This window comes from Ailuropoda melanoleuca, chromosome 9 (assembly GCF_002007445.2).
Source record: "Ailuropoda melanoleuca isolate Jingjing chromosome 9, ASM200744v2, whole genome shotgun sequence".
Taxonomy (NCBI): domain Eukaryota; kingdom Metazoa; phylum Chordata; class Mammalia; order Carnivora; family Ursidae; genus Ailuropoda; species Ailuropoda melanoleuca.
In genome coordinates, this window is record NC_048226.1 from 52,509,357 (window position 1) to 52,526,891 (window position 17,535).

General features: G+C 36.2%; 1 protein-coding gene across 3 annotated transcripts in view; it reads right to left on the reverse strand.

Annotated features, from left to right (window-relative positions):
- ZFAND1 (zinc finger AN1-type containing 1) overlaps window positions 1–16,463 on the reverse strand; it is a 32,451-nt gene extending 15,988 nt beyond the window's left edge. For all 3 annotated transcript variants that reach the window (XM_034668245.1, XM_034668244.1, XM_034668243.1), the window contains exons 1-6: window positions 16,385–16,463; window positions 9,318–9,360; window positions 8,087–8,126; window positions 6,041–6,168; window positions 5,862–5,953; window positions 4,958–5,079 (exon numbers count right to left, since the gene is read on the reverse strand). In XM_034668245.1, coding sequence (XP_034524136.1) covers window positions 4,958–5,079; window positions 5,862–5,953; window positions 6,041–6,168; window positions 8,087–8,126; window positions 9,318–9,360; window positions 16,385–16,439 — 480 coding nt within the window. In that variant the 5' untranslated portion in view covers window positions 16,440–16,463. The remainder of the gene's footprint in view (window positions 1–4,957; window positions 5,080–5,861; window positions 5,954–6,040; window positions 6,169–8,086; window positions 8,127–9,317; window positions 9,361–16,384) is intronic.
- Between the last annotated feature and the right edge of the window lie 1,072 nt (window positions 16,464–17,535).

The window sequence follows — 17,535 nt, forward strand, 5'->3', positions numbered from 1 at the left end:
TGTCGAATAAATTAAAAAAAAAAAAAAATCTTTAAAAAAAAAAAAAAAGTGGTGACTAAATGATATGATGCCATTTTTATAAAATAATGACCAAAAGATACTTTGTGTTTGCACACACATACAAGCAAACATTTCCATTTATGTAAAATTATATGCATGTATACACAAACATACATGAGTGTGTGCGTGTGTGTATGTATGTATGTGTGTATATATATATATATATATATATATATGTAAGTTCATATGTGTCTAAATACAAACACACATTAATGCAAGGGGAAAAGTTATAGCTACAGACCTGTGGCATACCCCATGATAAACTATTACCTGTGTTAAGAACATAGTTTCTGAAGCCAGCCCACCTAGTTTCAATTGGTAAGTTCTCCACTTAGTAGCTATGCTACTAGCAAATTACCTAACCTTTTTGTGCCTGAATTTTCTTACCTGTTAAGCAGAAATAATAGTGCCTCTCTAACAAGCTTCTTGTGAGGATTAAATGTGTTAGAAGAGGGACTGGAACAAAGTAAGTGCTATACAAGTGTTTACTGTTATGTTTAAGTAATGAAACAACTGTAAGGTAATCTGAACATTATTGGATACCTTTGGGTAGCCCTTCTCAACCTTGTCACTATTGACATTTTGGACCAGAAAATTCTTTACTGTGGGCACTGTCCTATGCATAGGAGTTTAGCAGCATCTCTGGCCTACACCCACTAGATACCATAGGATCCCCGTGTCCAGTTGTGACAAAGCAACCCTAGGGGACAAAAATCACCTTCAGTTGAGAACCACTGCTTTAGTGGGAAGGACATGGGCAGAGGAGGGTGTGTTGGTTTTTCCCCTTTATACATCTTTTAAAAGTTACACTTGTAAAAGCATGTACTACATTTGTAATTTTAAAACCATCAACTCGAGATTTCAAAAAAAGGAAAGTGTTAAGAAATAATCACTAAAAAAATAACTATAATCAATGGTTTTAAACCACCAGAATAAAAGGGAATATAGAAAATGTAATCAATACAAAAGACATGAGGAAAGAGGAAATAATCAAGGAAAAAGCTGATGAACAAAAAGCATAAGATGGAAGAAATATGTTCAAATAAATCAGTGATCGCAATATAAATGGATTCAACTCACCTATAAAAGAGATACTACCAAACTGGATTAAAGAAAACAAAGTCCAGCTATATGCTGCTTACAAGAGACACCCTAAAACAAAACAGAAAAGTTAAATATAAAGGAATTTTAAAAAGACGTAGTAGTTAAGTATTCACTAAAAGAAAGCTAGTAAAACAGTATTATCATTCAAAATGGGATTTAATGCAAAATTCCTAAAGATAAGAAATTCCATGTACCTGATAATATGTTTAGAAAAACCATTAGAATTACAAGAAATCTGACAAAACCAGTTATAGTGGGAGATTTTAACACCCTCAGTCTCAAACTGATAGATCCAGCAGACCAAAAATTAGCGCGAGCGCACACACAGGCACAGACGTGCATATGAATACATACAAATGGGGAAGGAGTGGTGGCAGGAGAAAGACTGCAAATGACAAAGCAAAAAGGGCAAAATGTAAATGATTGGTACACCTGGATAAAGAATATGGAAAAATTCTTTGTACTCTTATAACTTTTCTGTGTTTAAAACTATCAAGCTACCAAAGAAAAACCCCACACCCACACAAGCACATTGAAAATATATTCACTGCAAGATGATGGAAAAAGATCAGAAAATCTAAGCAAAGCAGATAAGAGGAAATAATATAAAAGCAGAATTTAGTGACACAGGAAGCAAAAAAAAAAAAAAAAAAGCAAAAACAAAACAGTAGAGAGGTCAATAAAACCAAAATATGGTTCTCTAAAACAATATAAATTAACACACACATACACAAACCTCTAGCAAGACTGTTCAAGGGGTAAACAAAGTACAAGTGAAAAATATTAACAATGAAATGGAATGACTACTAAAGACACAATAGAGACTTTGGAACATAAGAGAATAACTTGAAAACTTTGTAACAAACTGGAAAACCTACATCAGACAGTAAGTTTTAAGACAAATTAATATTTACTAAATTTGGGGTGCCTGGGTGGCTCAGTTGGTTAAGTGTCCAACTTCTGATTTCAGCTCAGGTCATGATCTCAAGGTCGTGAGATAGTGCTCAGTGAGGAGTCCGCTTGAGATTCTCTCTTTTCCTCTCCCTCAGCCCCTCCCCCTGCTCGGGTGCACCAATTCTAATAAAATCTTTTTAAAAAAATTTACCAAAATTTCACAAGAAAGGACTATCCAAATAAACCAAGAACTATTTAACACACTGAAAGAGTATTCAAAATTCTCCCCTCAAAAAAAGCAACAGATTCAAAGGTTGTTAACTCCCTTTAAAATAACCCTTCAGTAACAAATAATCCCCATTCACTACAAAGATTTCAAAGAATAAAAAAGAAAGCTACTAAATTTTATGTGTATAACATTGGTACTAATAAACACTAAATAATATATTAGGTAATCACTTAGCAGTGTTTTAAAAGAATTACATACCAGAGTCAAGTAGTTTATTCTGCTATATGTGAGTGATTCAACAAAAAAAAAAATTAATGTAATTTAAAACATTTGTAAGGAAAGAAAAGACACCTGATTATCCTACTGGATGTAGAAAAACAGTAAAAATTAATACTTACTCATGATATAAATTCCTAGCAAACTAGGAATAGAAAGAAGTAATGCTAACGTGATAAAGGCTACTACCAAAAATTTACAGCAAATATAATATTTAATGATGAAGTTTTGAAGTCATTTACATTAAAGTCAGAAAAATGATGAAGATGCCTACTATCACCTACATTATTCAAGACTGTTCTGGAGATCTCAGCCAATGCACTAAGATAAATAAGAAGAAAAAATTGGGGGGGGGGAACACCACAGAACTGTCATTCATAGAAGATATGGCTGCACAGAAAACACCCCAGAAAATCTACAAACTATGGGAACTATTAGAAAGATTATCTGTTAGATAGAAGGACAACATACAACAGTGAGCAATAACCAGTTAGGAAGATGTAATTTTTTTTTTAAAGTTATCATTTAGAATGGCAACAAAAACAATGAGAAGCCTAAGATATATAAACATGTATACGCATTATAAAATGTTAAAGACATTAAGAAAAAAAAACCTAAAAAAATTGGAAATCATAGATGTGGATGGGAAGAATCAAAACTCTAAGATGTCAACTGCCTCTCATCTAAAATTTAACAATTCCTATCAAAACTGCAATTTCAAAGAACAGGACAAAGTGATCCTAAAATTTTTTACAAAGGAATAAATTGCCAACCATAGATGTGGTTGAAAGCAAAGAATAAGGTGGAATGACTTGTCCTACTTATTATAAAGCTATGATAATTAAGACAGTTTGCTATTAATGCAAAGACAGACAAACAGATCAAAGGAACTAAACTGACTTCCATAAATTAGTCCTATATTTATAGAACAATCTGGCATATGACAAAGATTTCATTATAAGGGTGAACTCTTCAATATCTTATGTTATGACAATAGGAAATCCCTATGGGGGAGGGAATCTCTACTTCACTTACAACTAAATTCCAAATGGAACAAAGAGTTGATAATTTTTTTTTAACTTTTAAAGGAAAATATACGAAAATAACTTATTTCAAAAAGTACAAATCTTAAGGAAATTAGAGTACATTAAAATTCTCAAGTCTGAACCACCAAAGAGATCAAAAACAAAGTGAAGACAAGCCATAGACAGAGAAGATACGTGAAACCCATTTACTCAAGAAAGCGTAAGAATTCAGAATATATATAAAAGGAAAATATACGAAAATAACTTATTTCAAAAAGTACAAATCTTAAGGAAATTAGAGTACATTAAAATTCGCAAGTCTGAACCACCAAAGAGATCAAAAACAAAGTGAAGACAAGCCATAGAGAAGATACGTGAAACCCATTTACTCAAGAAAGCGTAAGAATTCAGAATATATATAAAAAAAAAATCCTATAAACTTTTTAAAACAAACCCAAAACAACCAACTGAAAAAATGGGCAAATGATATGAATAGTTCACAGACATAAAATGGCCAATAAATCAATGCAAAGTAGCTGAACCTTATTAGTCATAAAGGCAATTCAACTTTAAGTTTAGAAACAAGAAAAACTGAAACTCTCAGACACTACAGGAAGGAGATAAATCAGTACAACCACTGATGACAGAAAGTTGATAATATCTAGTAAAGCTGAAGATGAGTAAACCCCATGACCCAGTATTTCTATTTCTAGAAATATTCCCTAAAGTAGCATTTTTCAATGTGATTGATGGTCTCAATCCTTTAAGGGTTATAAAATCAACAATCTTTAAAATAAACCAGAACAAAAAAACATCAGAGTACGTAACACATAAGGCTAGTATATAACAAACCTAGGTATTACTTACTATGTTAAGGTGTGTGTATGTATATATATATACATATACACATACACACACACACACACGCATGTTTGTATGTACATACGTACTGGGAGATTATATAAAATAGAGTATAATGGAGTCTTAAAGGGACCACCCTAGAAAAACGTTCCCATATATATACACAAGGATCTTCACTATTAGAATGGTTTATAATAGCCAAAAATTTGGAAAAAATCTGAATCTTGTTCGTTAGGAAAATGCATAAATTGTGGTATATTCATACTATGGAATAATGTGTACCTATCAAAATGAATGAACTAGACTAAATGTTATCAGCATGGATAAGTGTTAAAAACATGATGCCAAGTGATAAAAAAAAAAAAGTTGAAAAAGAATACATATGGTTCACTGAAGATTCTGTAAAGTGAAAAAAACTCAAAACTATATACCATATAATACTAGTAACAATACATCAGGTTCAGATTAGTTGTTATTTGATGGGTGGGAAGAGTAAAATGAGACCAACCTGTGGCAATGACTTATCTCCATCAGCATGCATTTTTAATTTCATCAACGCTACCTTTGCAGCTGTTTCACTATTTTTTGCACCTTTCCGTCGTTTACTTGCTGTCTCTCCTGTCTTAGAATCTAAGAAATAAGTATAAGCATATAAACACATAGAATTTTTACATTACATTTCCTAGAGTTCTATTAATTACTATTTATTAGTTATGGCCTTGAAATGTATACAAATTACACACAATGAAGCTATATACAGACCACATTCTTTTTGTTGGTAGTGTATTTACAGGACCATTATAAAAATACCACTGAGGTTGATCTAAGCAATCCCCATATCAAAAAAACTCACTGTTACGTGCTTCTCTCCAATTTAAGCCTATTTAATCCAAAACAATCACTAACACTTCTGCAGAAAACTCTGAGATTTGGTTACAAAAGATTTTAAATAAAATATTAATATTATCTGTATCCTTAATACAGAATGAAAATTCTGAAGATATTGGCAGAAAGACTCGTCTAAGTCACAGATACATTCTTCCTGGCGCCTCAGATTATCAGCAGCAGTCACAGGACAGCTGATGAGATTTAACATTAGTATTTAAAGAAAGCAAACCACTACATCAGCCTTATGAATACCATGTCTAGCCATGACAGTTAGCCAGCTGATCTAAGTAGCCCAGTAAAAAAACATCTAGCAGGGTACTTCCACTGAATTTCCAATTTTTCACTGGTCAGGTAGGATGTGGGAGAAATACGGTCACAAAAATGTCATCAAAATATACAGCAAGTTATAAAGGTTGAGGCCATGAAAAACACGTTCCATAGCATGCAAGCCGACTAACAAGCAGGACTCCGTAACAGATATACAGCAGTAAGGAAACAACGAAACAAACTTTCTAGATACTTGCCAATAATGTCTTGAACAAGTTTCTGAGTGGCAGCCATACGAGGCTTAGGAATTTCCAGTTTTTCACATTCATGATCCGACTGATGACGGTGCCTATGAGCAACAGAAGAGTGACACTAGTTCATGTATTTGCATACGACTTACACAGATACACAGAATTTGAAAGGTCTCAATGATCACCTCAGGCAAAAATTCTTCTCACAAAAAGGACATTTAACTGGCACAAGCTCTCTTTCAGCACAGTCCTTGAATGAGCATGGGTAAGATGTAGGCTTATCTGATTTCAGTCTCTCATTGATTATAGTCACCTGAAAATGTACAAAGAGAACTGGTATTATATATTTCACATTTAAAGCAAATAAACATCTATTTTGGAAGGCAACATTCATACCATTTTTGCTTAAACTTGTCAGAACTTACACACTCTCACATAACAGATTATATAATAAGTGTGTGAGAAATGATTACTCTGCTGACTGTTCTACATTTTCATAACTTTCTTACTATGGTATATTTATCTTCTAAGTCAAGTTAAAATGACTATTCAGTTACTCTTAATTTTAGTCTTCTACTCTGTACCAGTCCTAAACAAAGATGCCCCCATGATAATATGCTTAGCTGACCATTTCACAGACCCTCAAATAGCAAGTCATAACTACTTTCTATGCCGATTTTAGGAAGTTTATATATATATTTAACTCTCATATGTCATAACTATTTTCTATGCCGATTTTAGGAAGTTTATATATATATATTTAACTCTCATATATATACACATATATATGAAAACTTAAAAATACATATATGTGAAAACTTAAAAGTATGTTTATCCATGATACAGAAGGTGAAAGACGGTTTTCTATTCTGCTACATGCTCTACTCTGCAATTATTATATTGCCAGCAAATAGAGGAAGACAACATTTTACAAAAAAAGAAAAAAAAAAAATCCAGGCCAGGCTAGTTTAAGTAACTAGGTTTCTAGAGCTGGATGAATTTAGTGAAATAATTTCTTAAAATCTACAACCAAAGGGCATTCCTCTATATAAATGGTAGTTATATCTTATTGGAATTGACTATTTTTCCAAATTTGGTCTAATGGTAAAATTATTTTTACTTCATTATTTAGGGAGATCACATTGACATTATATGAGACACTCATAGAAATCAAATGATATAAGAAAAAGGAAAGCACAGAGAAGATTTACAAGCTGTAGAAGAAACATTAATATGTTTACTATAATGACTATTTCTCTCCAATTAATCCTGCATAATACCAAAATGTTAATTTTTATTTTCCTCACATAAATCACCTAAACCTCAAAGGACCAGATTTGAACTGAAGCTCATTTAACCTTAATTTTCTATTATTGAGAAAACAGGTATAAAAATCCTTAGTAAAGTGCTTGGTAAATGCTGGGCAGGAATAAACATCAACTGAAAAATGTGAGGCACGTGTTTTCTACCAAATCGAGTGCATTCAATTTAACTTCCTGCCTTTCTCTGACCAAAAGAGATGAAGCAGCTTATAAATTTGAGAAAATTATATTTGGCATTGTGGGCTCAGCTTTCTCTTCTTCCCTCTTAGAATTGAACTGCGCTCAAGGAGGAAGCCTAACCTGGGAAAGCACAGATACGACTAATAGGAAAATCTGCCTAATTCTGATTTCCTTTGCAGCCTTCACGACACTACACTAATAAGCTTCATCACTCAGTTTATCCTTTACGAGTAGTAATAATGATATTCTGGCTTCTAGCAGCTCTTACTAATCTCTCAATTTGATCAGAATTGGGGTGAGGATTTTATTGGACTACAGGTTTGTTCCTGGTGATCTAAGGCCGACTGAGTCAGAACAATTTGTAACCATCAAATCCTAACACTAGGAAATAGGGAAAATGAACAAAACAGTGAAGGAAAACTTGAAGGAATACGTAATGAGGATGTTAACTCCACCGTATATTTATAAATATAAAGCCTAAAGCAGGAAGTGGGCTACCTAAACATAACTGCAATGTACAAGATTTATAACAATTTATAAATACCAAGGAGACCAATTTTTCTTTAAAACAAACTCAGAAAAATAACAGAAAAGGAACTAAGAGCCTCTTTACATAAGCAGTTTAGTATGCCAAATTTTAATCTGTGGTACCCTGAATGGTTTTAAATTCAATCAAATTCTGAATGAAAATACATAAATACAAACATTTTATTAGAACTCATAACATACCTCAGGACAGCTGTGTGACTCCCTGCTTCTGTGTTCAAGGCTTAAATAATTTAAAAAAAAAGTTTAAATCCAATCAAATAATGTACTTAAAGATAACTGTAGTAATTACAGATATTTTAATGGTTAGTATCCTTAAGATTACTCACACTACATTAACTCTGCATATAAGAATAAACTGAAATGCCAGATAAATTAAAGATAGAACATCGATAGTATCAAAAGTTTCAAAACCCAACTGTTCAACTTCAATATGAATAAAAACAATTCACCACTCTAAACTACCTCTGAGAGCTTCAAGGTGTGTGGAAATACAAAGAATCTTTTAATTTCTTTTATTTCTCAAAGACCATCAGGAATAAAATGTCAAAGAAATGCTCTAGTTCTGAAGGACTTAAAAATATGCATTACTTTTATTTAATACTAATAAATCTTTGAGTTATTTTCTGAAGATAATTCTTTCTGTGTTCTATTTAATGAGTTAAATGCCTAAAACATGGGGGCACATGGGTAATGTTAAGCAACTGCCTTTGGCTCAGGTCATGAACTAAGGGGTCCTGGGATCTAGTTCCACATGGGGCTCCCTGCTCAGCGGGGAGTCTGCTTCTCCCTCTCCTCCCTCTGCCCCTTCCCCCACTCATGCTCATGCTCTCTCAAATAAAATCTTAAAAAAAAAAAAAGCCTAAAACACAAAAGTTTAATTACAAAGAAAAGACATTTTCCAAGATCTTTGGTTCGTTCCCAGGTTTTACTTTGCATGTGATATGTGTGCAAAGGACATGTAATATCCAATTTAAGAAATGTATAGGTTGGGCTCTTCATTTTAATTAATAAAGTACCTGGACTGTTTTCTACTATTTTTTTTTTTTAAGATTTTATCTGTCAGAGAGAGAGAATGCACACAAGGCAGATGCTCAACTGACTGAGTCACCCAGGCATCCCTTCTACCATATTCTTTATATTGTGGCTATGTTCTCTCCTTGTGATTACAAGACACAAATGTAACTTCTACGTAAAAATCACACACACAAATCCACTTCTGAAAGTTTAAAGTTTACCCACATATATGCACAAGTAATCAGGGCCTAGGACTATATTTTCTAAGTAATTATTACAATATAAAATATCAATGGCTAAAGTAAAAGCTATTTTAAATCATTCTGCTTTTCAGAAATAAATCTCATATTACAAACACTAAAATTACTCCCAAATCCTGTATAAAAATTTAACTTACCAAAATACTCCTGAACAACCATCACATACAAATGGAAGAAAATCTAAAATTGAGGGAAAAATGTGATATGCACTGATTTAGTTTTCTTAAACAAAAAGATTAAGGGATGAACTACATCTATAAGAGAACTCTTCTTTTTGACCAATATCCTAGTGTAGGAAGTAGTGGTTAAACAAAAGCGATCACAACCTCACGCACTCTGGGAATGACTGGGTTACCAGGAGATAAATGTTCCTTGTAGTAGTGTGCTAAATCGGAAAAAAAGTACTGGGTTTTTTTTGGATGCCCAGATTTATTACATGCTGTTTCTGAGTACTGTATACTGCAAAAATCCTGCATTTGAAGCGAAAATCCTGGGTTCCAATTCTGATTCCACAGTTTACTAATCTCTCAGTGCTAAGCAAACCATTTAATAGTAAAGTTTTGTGGGGGATGAGAGGAAGATGGCAGCATCGCAGGATCGTGAACTCATGTCCTCCCACAGACACACCAAGATAACAGCTACATCTGAAAAACACCTGAAGATATGAAACGGACCTTCCACGCTTAGTCCTACAGAGGGAGGCCATACTGGAAGGGTGGGAGGGGTGGAGACACAGTTGGGAACCAAACCTGTGGTAAGACTAACCATAAATAGGAGGAACACAAGCACAGAAAAGCTAGAGGATCAGAGCCCATACCAGGCACCCCAGCTACTGGGAACCTGCACGGGGAAGAGGAGTCCTCATAATATCGGATTTGAAAACCAGTGAGGCTAAACGTCACAAGCTTTTAAAATCAGCAGGGCTCACCTCCAGGTATTTTAAAAATAGAGCTCTATGAGCTGGAGGCAATAGTAAACTGAGTCCTCACCCTTAAAAAGCTAGAATAAGTAACTGCTGGCAACTAGCACAGAAGCAACAGTTTGAAAAACACCTGGGATAGTTATAAAGGCAATTTATTTATAGTCTCAGAATGTGCGCTAGAGGGACAGGATCTTAAAGATTTTTTTTGTATGTGACAGAGAGAGACAGCCAGGGAGAGAGGGAACACAAGCAGGAGGAGTGGGAGAGGAAGAAGCAGACTCCCACTGGAGCAGGGAGCCCGAAGTGGGGTCCCATCCCAGGACCCTGGGATCACACCCTGAGCCAAAGGCAGACGCTTAACGACTGAGCCACCCAGGCGCCCCTAGAGGGACAGGATCTTAGACTTCTCCAAGAACAGAAGTGCTAGAGGGTGCCATTTCTTTTCCTCTCCCAGGCTAGATAGCTTAGACACTTGGAGAAACCAGCACTAAAACTCTCCAGCTACCTTGCCAGCACGTGTGTCTGCCCATGCATTCACCTGCGTTCCCACCCCATCCAATCTGCTCACCTCAGCAGACTCCCTCCATTCAACAGGACCACAGAGGCTGATTGCACACACCTAATCTGACTGCTGGCTTACCCACTTACAAGTCCACCAAGGCCTCTCAACACTGCAGGAACCAAACTCTGCCCAGTGTGCCCACAGCAAGCAAAGTAGGTCACTGCAGCCAACAGGGCTGAAGGCAAATGAGACTCAGCCACAACAGTGGTGTGTGTGCAGCCCCCAGAAGACACCCCAGAGCACCTGGTTCTGGTGACCAGGTGGCATCATACTCCAAGGTACCACGGGACCTCTTCAACACACGTACACTAACTTTCAAGACCAAGATACATAGCTGATCTCCCAAATACATAGTAACACAGAGTTACACAATCAAAGACAGAGGATTATGTCCCAAATTAAAGAACAAGACAAAAATCACAGCAAAAGAGTTGAACAAGATAAAAATCACAGCAAAAGAGTTAAACTGTGATAAGCAGTATGCCGAATAAAGAAAATAAATAGTAGTCACAAAGATACTCACTGGACTTGAGAAAAGAGTGGATGAATTCAGTAAGAACTTCAACATAATATAGAAAATGTAAAACAGAACCAGTCAGAGATGAAGAATTCAATAGCTAAATAAAAAACGCTAGAGAGAACAACAGATTAGGAGAGGCAGAGGAACAGATCAACAATCTAGAAGACAGGATAATGAAAAGCAACCAAGCTGAAGAGTAAAAAGAAAAAATAATAAAAAATGNAAAATGAGAATAGGATAAGGGAACTCAGTATCATCAAGTGTACTAACATTCACATTATAGGGATCCCAAAGAAAGAGAAGGAAATAAAAAATGAGAACAGGATAAGGGAACTCAGTATCATCAAGTGTACTAACATTCACATTATAGGGATCCCAAAGAAAGAGAAGGAAGGGGGCAGAAAACTTCTCTGAGGAAGGAAACAAACATCCACATCCAAGAAGCAAACAGAACCTCCAAGATGAACCCAAAGAGGCCCATACCAAGACAAATAATTAACATGACAAAAAGTAATGATAAAGAGATAATTTTAGGAGCGCCTGGATAGCTCAGCCAGTTAAGCATCTGCCTCCTGATTTCAGCTCAGGTCACAATCTCAGGGTTATGAGATCAAGCTCTGCATCAGGCTCCGTGCTGGGCATGGGTATATACAAGGAAAACCCTATAAGGCTACTAGCTGATTTTTCAGCAGAAACTTTATAGGCCACAAGATAATGGCATGATATATTTGAAGTATTGAAAGGAAAAAACCTGCAACCAACAATACTCTACCCAGCAAGGTTATCATTCAAAATAGAAGGAGGGAGAAAGTTTCCCAGATAAACAAAAGTTAAAGAAGTTCATCACCACTATAAGAGCCTTACGCAAAACACTGAAGAAAATTCTGAGTAGAAAGAAAAGGCCCTAACTACAAGAAACTTATGAAAGGAAAATATTTCACAGGTAAGAGTAAACATATAATAAGGTAGTAGATAAATCACTTATAAAACCAGCATGGAGGTTAAAAAACATTAAAATGAATTATATCTACAAAAATGAGTCAAGTGATACACAAAACAATGTAAAACATGACATATACATAAAACATGGGTTGGGGAGTAAAAATATAACACTTTTAGAATGTGCTCAAGCTTAAGGAACCACATCAACTTAATATAAATTGTTATTGCATGTTCTATATGAACCTCATAATAACCATGAATCAAAAACCTATAAGAGATACACAAATAAATAAAGAGAAAGGGATCCAAGCCTAACACTAAAGAAAGTCATTAAACCACAAGAGGGCAAGAGAAGAAGAAAAGAACAGGTGAACTACAAAAACAACCATAAAAGTAACAAAATGGCAATAAATACATACTTATCAATAATTACTTTAAATGTAAATGGACTAAATGCTCCAATCAAAAGATACAGGGTGACCAAATGGATTAAAAAAACAAGACCCATCTATCTGCTGCCTACAAGGGACCCTCTCCAGACCTAAAGGACACACATACAAACTCAAAGTGAAGGGCTGGAAAAACATACCATGCAAATGGAAGCCAAAATACTTAACATCACACCAAATAGACTTCAAAATAAGCACCATAACAAGAGACAAAGAATGGCATTACATAATGATAAAAGCCACAATCCAAAAAGAGGATATAACAAGTATCTATATACTCATCTTAGGAACACTCAAATACATAAAGCAATTACTAACAAAGGGAGAAACTGACAGCAATACAGTAACAGTGGGGCATTTTAACAACCCACGTATATCAATGGGTAGATCATCCAAACAGAAAATCAATATGGAAACAGTGACTTTCAATGAAGCATTAGACCAGATGGACCTAATACATACACAGAATATTCTATCCAAAAACAGCAGGATACATTCTTTTCAAAGTGCACACAGAACATTCTCTAAGATATATAACCTATTAGGTCATAAAACTAGTCTCAATAAATTTAGGAAAACTGAAATCATCATCAAGCATTTTTTTAACCACAAAAGGTATGTAACTAGAAATCAATTACAAGAAAAACATCTGGAAAGAACATAAATATTTGGAGGCCAAATAACATGCTACCAAACAATGGGTAACCAAGAAATCAAAAAGGAAATAAAAAAATACACGGAGATAAATGAAAATGAAAACACAGTGGTCTAAAATCTTACATGGTCAAGTAACCTAAAACAAAGAAGACAAGAATACACAATGGAAAAAGACAGTCTCTTCAACAAATGGTGTTAGCAAAACTAGACAACTACCTGTAAAAGAATGAAACTAATAAAATCTCTTATACCAGACACATTAAGACCTACATGTGAGACCTAAACCCATAAAACTCCTAGGAGAAAACATCGCAGTAATCTCTTTGACTTCCATCAGCATTAGCGATATTTTCTACGTAAGTCTCCTAAGGCAAGTGTACCAAAAACAAAACAAACTTGGAATTATAACAAAATAAGAAGTTTTTGTTCATCGAAGGAAACCATTAAAAAAACAAAAAGGCAACCTACTGAATGGGAGAAGATATTTGCAAATGATATTTCTGATAAGGGGTTAATATCCAAAATATATCAAGAGCTTATACAACTCAAAATCCAAAAAAACAGATAACCTGATTTTTAAAAATGGGCAGAGGCCCCAAATAGACCTTTCTCCAAAGACGACACAGAAATGGCCAACAGACACATGAAAAGATACTTAAATCACTAATCCTCAGGAAAATGTGAATCAAAACCACAGTGAGATATCACCTTACACCTGTCACAATGGCTCTTTAAAAAATTAGAAGTAGAAATACCATATGATCCAATCATTCCACTATTGGGTATTGACCTAAGGAAAATAAAAACACTAATTTGAAAAGATCTATGCACTCCTGTGTTTACTGCAGTATTATTTTTGGTAGCCAAGATATGGAAACAACTCAAGTGTCCAAAGATAGAAGAGTGGATAAAAAAGATGTGATACGTAAATATACTACAGAATATTACTCAGCTATAAAAAAAAGAATGAGAATTTGCCATTTCTGAAAACATGCAGAGACTAGAGGGTATCATGCTAAGTGAAATAAGAACAGACATACCATATGATTTCATTTACATGTGGAACTTAAAACAGAAACAAACCAAAAAACTGACTCAAGTACACAAAACAAACCGCTGGTTGCCAGAGGACAGGTGGTGGGGGGATGGGTGAAATAGATAAAGGGGATTAAGAGGTACAAACTTCCAGTTATAAAATAATTCACAGAAATGAAAAGCATAGAGAATATAGTCAATGATATTATAGTAACATTGGATGGTGACAACGGTGACTACATTTATCGTGGTAAGCACTGAGTAGTAAGTGGATTTGCTAAATTTATATACTGTGCACCTGAAACTATACAGTCAAATGAAGCTGAGTATGTCCAATCGCACTTTTACAAAGAGAAAACAAAAGGCACTGCATTTCAGAGAAGACTACAATTGCCCCCAAAAAGGTCTCACCCTACAGGGTACCTTAACCGAAACAGAAAGAGGTCCTATCATAACCCAAAGGGATCCGTGGATAATTGTGCTTGTGGGACAAGGGGGACTGAATAAAGTTCTTCCTCTACCTCAGAAGTAGGCTAAGTGAACTGACACTGTTGTTCTGAAGGTATGATACCGTGAGCATGTTTCATACCAAAAAAGTATGTATTCATTTATCAACAAAAAGAAACTGAAGCATAAGATTCTTATGTCTCTTTCAAATTGGAAAAATTGTACATGCTTGCTATTTTGAGACTTCTGGTGATGAATTAGATATTAAATATAAACCAAGAGGACCCAGAGGGAAGAATTAAGATCAAGACAGGAAACTATCTTTCTATCCATCTGGAAGCTGAAGGAAATTTAGGATACTCATTTAATACCCTCTAAATCCTAACCCCCTCTCCACTACTCCAAAAGAGGTAAACCCTGGCCTCATTTCATATATATTTATATTTTAAGAGATCCCTGAAGTTGGCAGACACCATGGACTTAGTAATCACATATACCAGAGATAAACATAACTTATGGTCAACACCCAATTGGCTAAGCTTCTCTATGAAAGATCTACAAGGAAATGTTTCCTAAATGGCTGGCCATGACAGCCAGTGGTAAAATATACACATACAGACTGTAAGTGACAAGAACCTAGAAGGGATTGTGCCCTTTTTGCCCACTGCCCACAGAAGGTATCACTAACCAATTGCAGCATTCCCACTGAAACTGGCCTAAGTCTCAAGAGTCCTCCTTTCACCTGGTACCTACAACCAATAACTAAAGGGGCAATGAGAGATGAAACCTATTTGTCACCCTATGTAGTAACAGTCAACTCTGACAGCACACATTTGGAGCAAAACCCAGGTACCAAAAACGGAGCATTCTGTATGGCTCTAATGCTTCAGAAACTTGCCTGTCCGGATGTAGGACATCCTAAAGTTTGTGCCACACTACCACCGGCTATTAGATTGGGCTAGGTGTATCACAGTCACTCAGTTCACTGTAGAGAGAACATCGCCTTATTAATGCTTCAAAATGTGGATTATTCTGAAAGCTTTTCTATGGAAAAGACTGTATTTTATACCCTCCTATGTAGTTCCAGCACCAAAATTTATGCTTGGTAAATATTTGCTGAATCAGTAATATTCAATCGAAGAATGACAGAACTCAAGTGAGGATAATGATCATCTAGCAGAATAGGCTGAGAATCTGATAAAAGCTAAGGGCATTCTCACGAGAAGCCGCGAAGACCAGGTGAAAAACTTATCTTGCCCAACTCCACCTGACAGGTAAGTAACAAAAAATTTAGGAAAGAAAAGTGGCTTGCCCAAAGTTGCAGTGGCGCGATCAGAGAGGAACACAATTCTCCCAACGTCGGAAAGAAGTGGGAGGGACACAACAAGTTCTTGGACAAGCACACTCGAAAAACAAAGGGAACACTGCCAAGGCATGTTTTACGGAAATTGCATGGTTTGCTTTTAAAGAGACCACAAGTCTCTTCCAAAGGCTCAGGGACAAGAAAAAAAATACCAGCACACCTCAGTGCAGACCCAGCAGGGACGAACCCACCCTGCCGCCTCCGACTTCACCCCGCCCCACCACCTCCCCTCACCCGCCACCACTATCCGTGAAGGCACAGTGGGATCCAGGTCTACCACGCCCGTGGCTAAGGACTGTTAGATCACCTCGCTGCCGGCAATGCTCCACCTGACAGTGCTGCCCTATTTCCAACTCCGCCATCACAGCGCCGCAAGAGGCGGGGCTACGGCGCACGCGCGGCGCCTGCTGAGAGTGTGGCGAACCTCGGGGCGGAGCCTGCTGCCGGGCTGGTGCGTCCACCGGGAGGAGTCAAGCTGTAGCGAGTGCGTTAGTTATGAGTCTCTCTGCGATCTAGGCATCTGGTGAGGCAGCACGAAGAAAAGGGAGTTGGTGTGTTTGTCTTTTTCCTGGGCGGCAGTCTTCGCGTCCAGTCCTTAAGGAAATACCCAATTATCCATTTGGAAGACTTCGTGCTGAAATTCTCCCCTTGCTGCAACGCAAATCGGGGACGACCTACAAGGGTTTTTTTTGTTTGTTTGAATCTATGGCAATCTCCGAACCAGCACAGTGCCTGGCGCAAATATTTGCAATAATCAAGTGAAGGAGAAGGACCTTATTCAATTCTGTGTTTGTCCTGCACCAGTGTTACTTAATAATATAGTTTGAAGTAAATACCTCTTGCAAGGGAGTCATTAGGCTTATTTTAAAAAATAAAGTTTTTCTTTATTAATTCGGGGTGATTTTAAAAAATAAAGTTTTTCTTTATTTTTATTAATTCGGGGTGGGGGGGGAAGCGAAGTCTGTAGCTCTTGAGGCCCCAAGTGTGTACTGAACTGCACTGAGTCCCTCGTTTTTGAAAGCCCCGTCTCAAAACTTCCTGAAGAAAGCTTGTGATTCCATTGGGAAGGAGGGGAGTTTCAGGTACTCCTTGAGCCACTTCAAAGGTACCAAGGAAGTAGAGGCTCTTCTCTGTGGGGTACAAATGGATACCTTTCCATTGATGTGACACCAGACACAGCTCAGTGGGATGAGCTGCAATCAAAAATGTACTCATGACGGGAACTGGAAAAATACTCAATGCCTCGTATATAACAGGGTCTATCCAAATATATATTCATTGAGAAGGGGAAAGGGTGAGATTGGGAAACAGTTACTACTTCAAGATTTGCTCTTGCATAAATCTAAGATTTCCATCTCAGACTTGCTTGGGTCTCTGGAGAAACTCTAGATTTTAGGAGCTAGAAGAAACCTAAGATATCATTCAGTTATCCCACAATCAGTTTTGGTTTTAAGATGA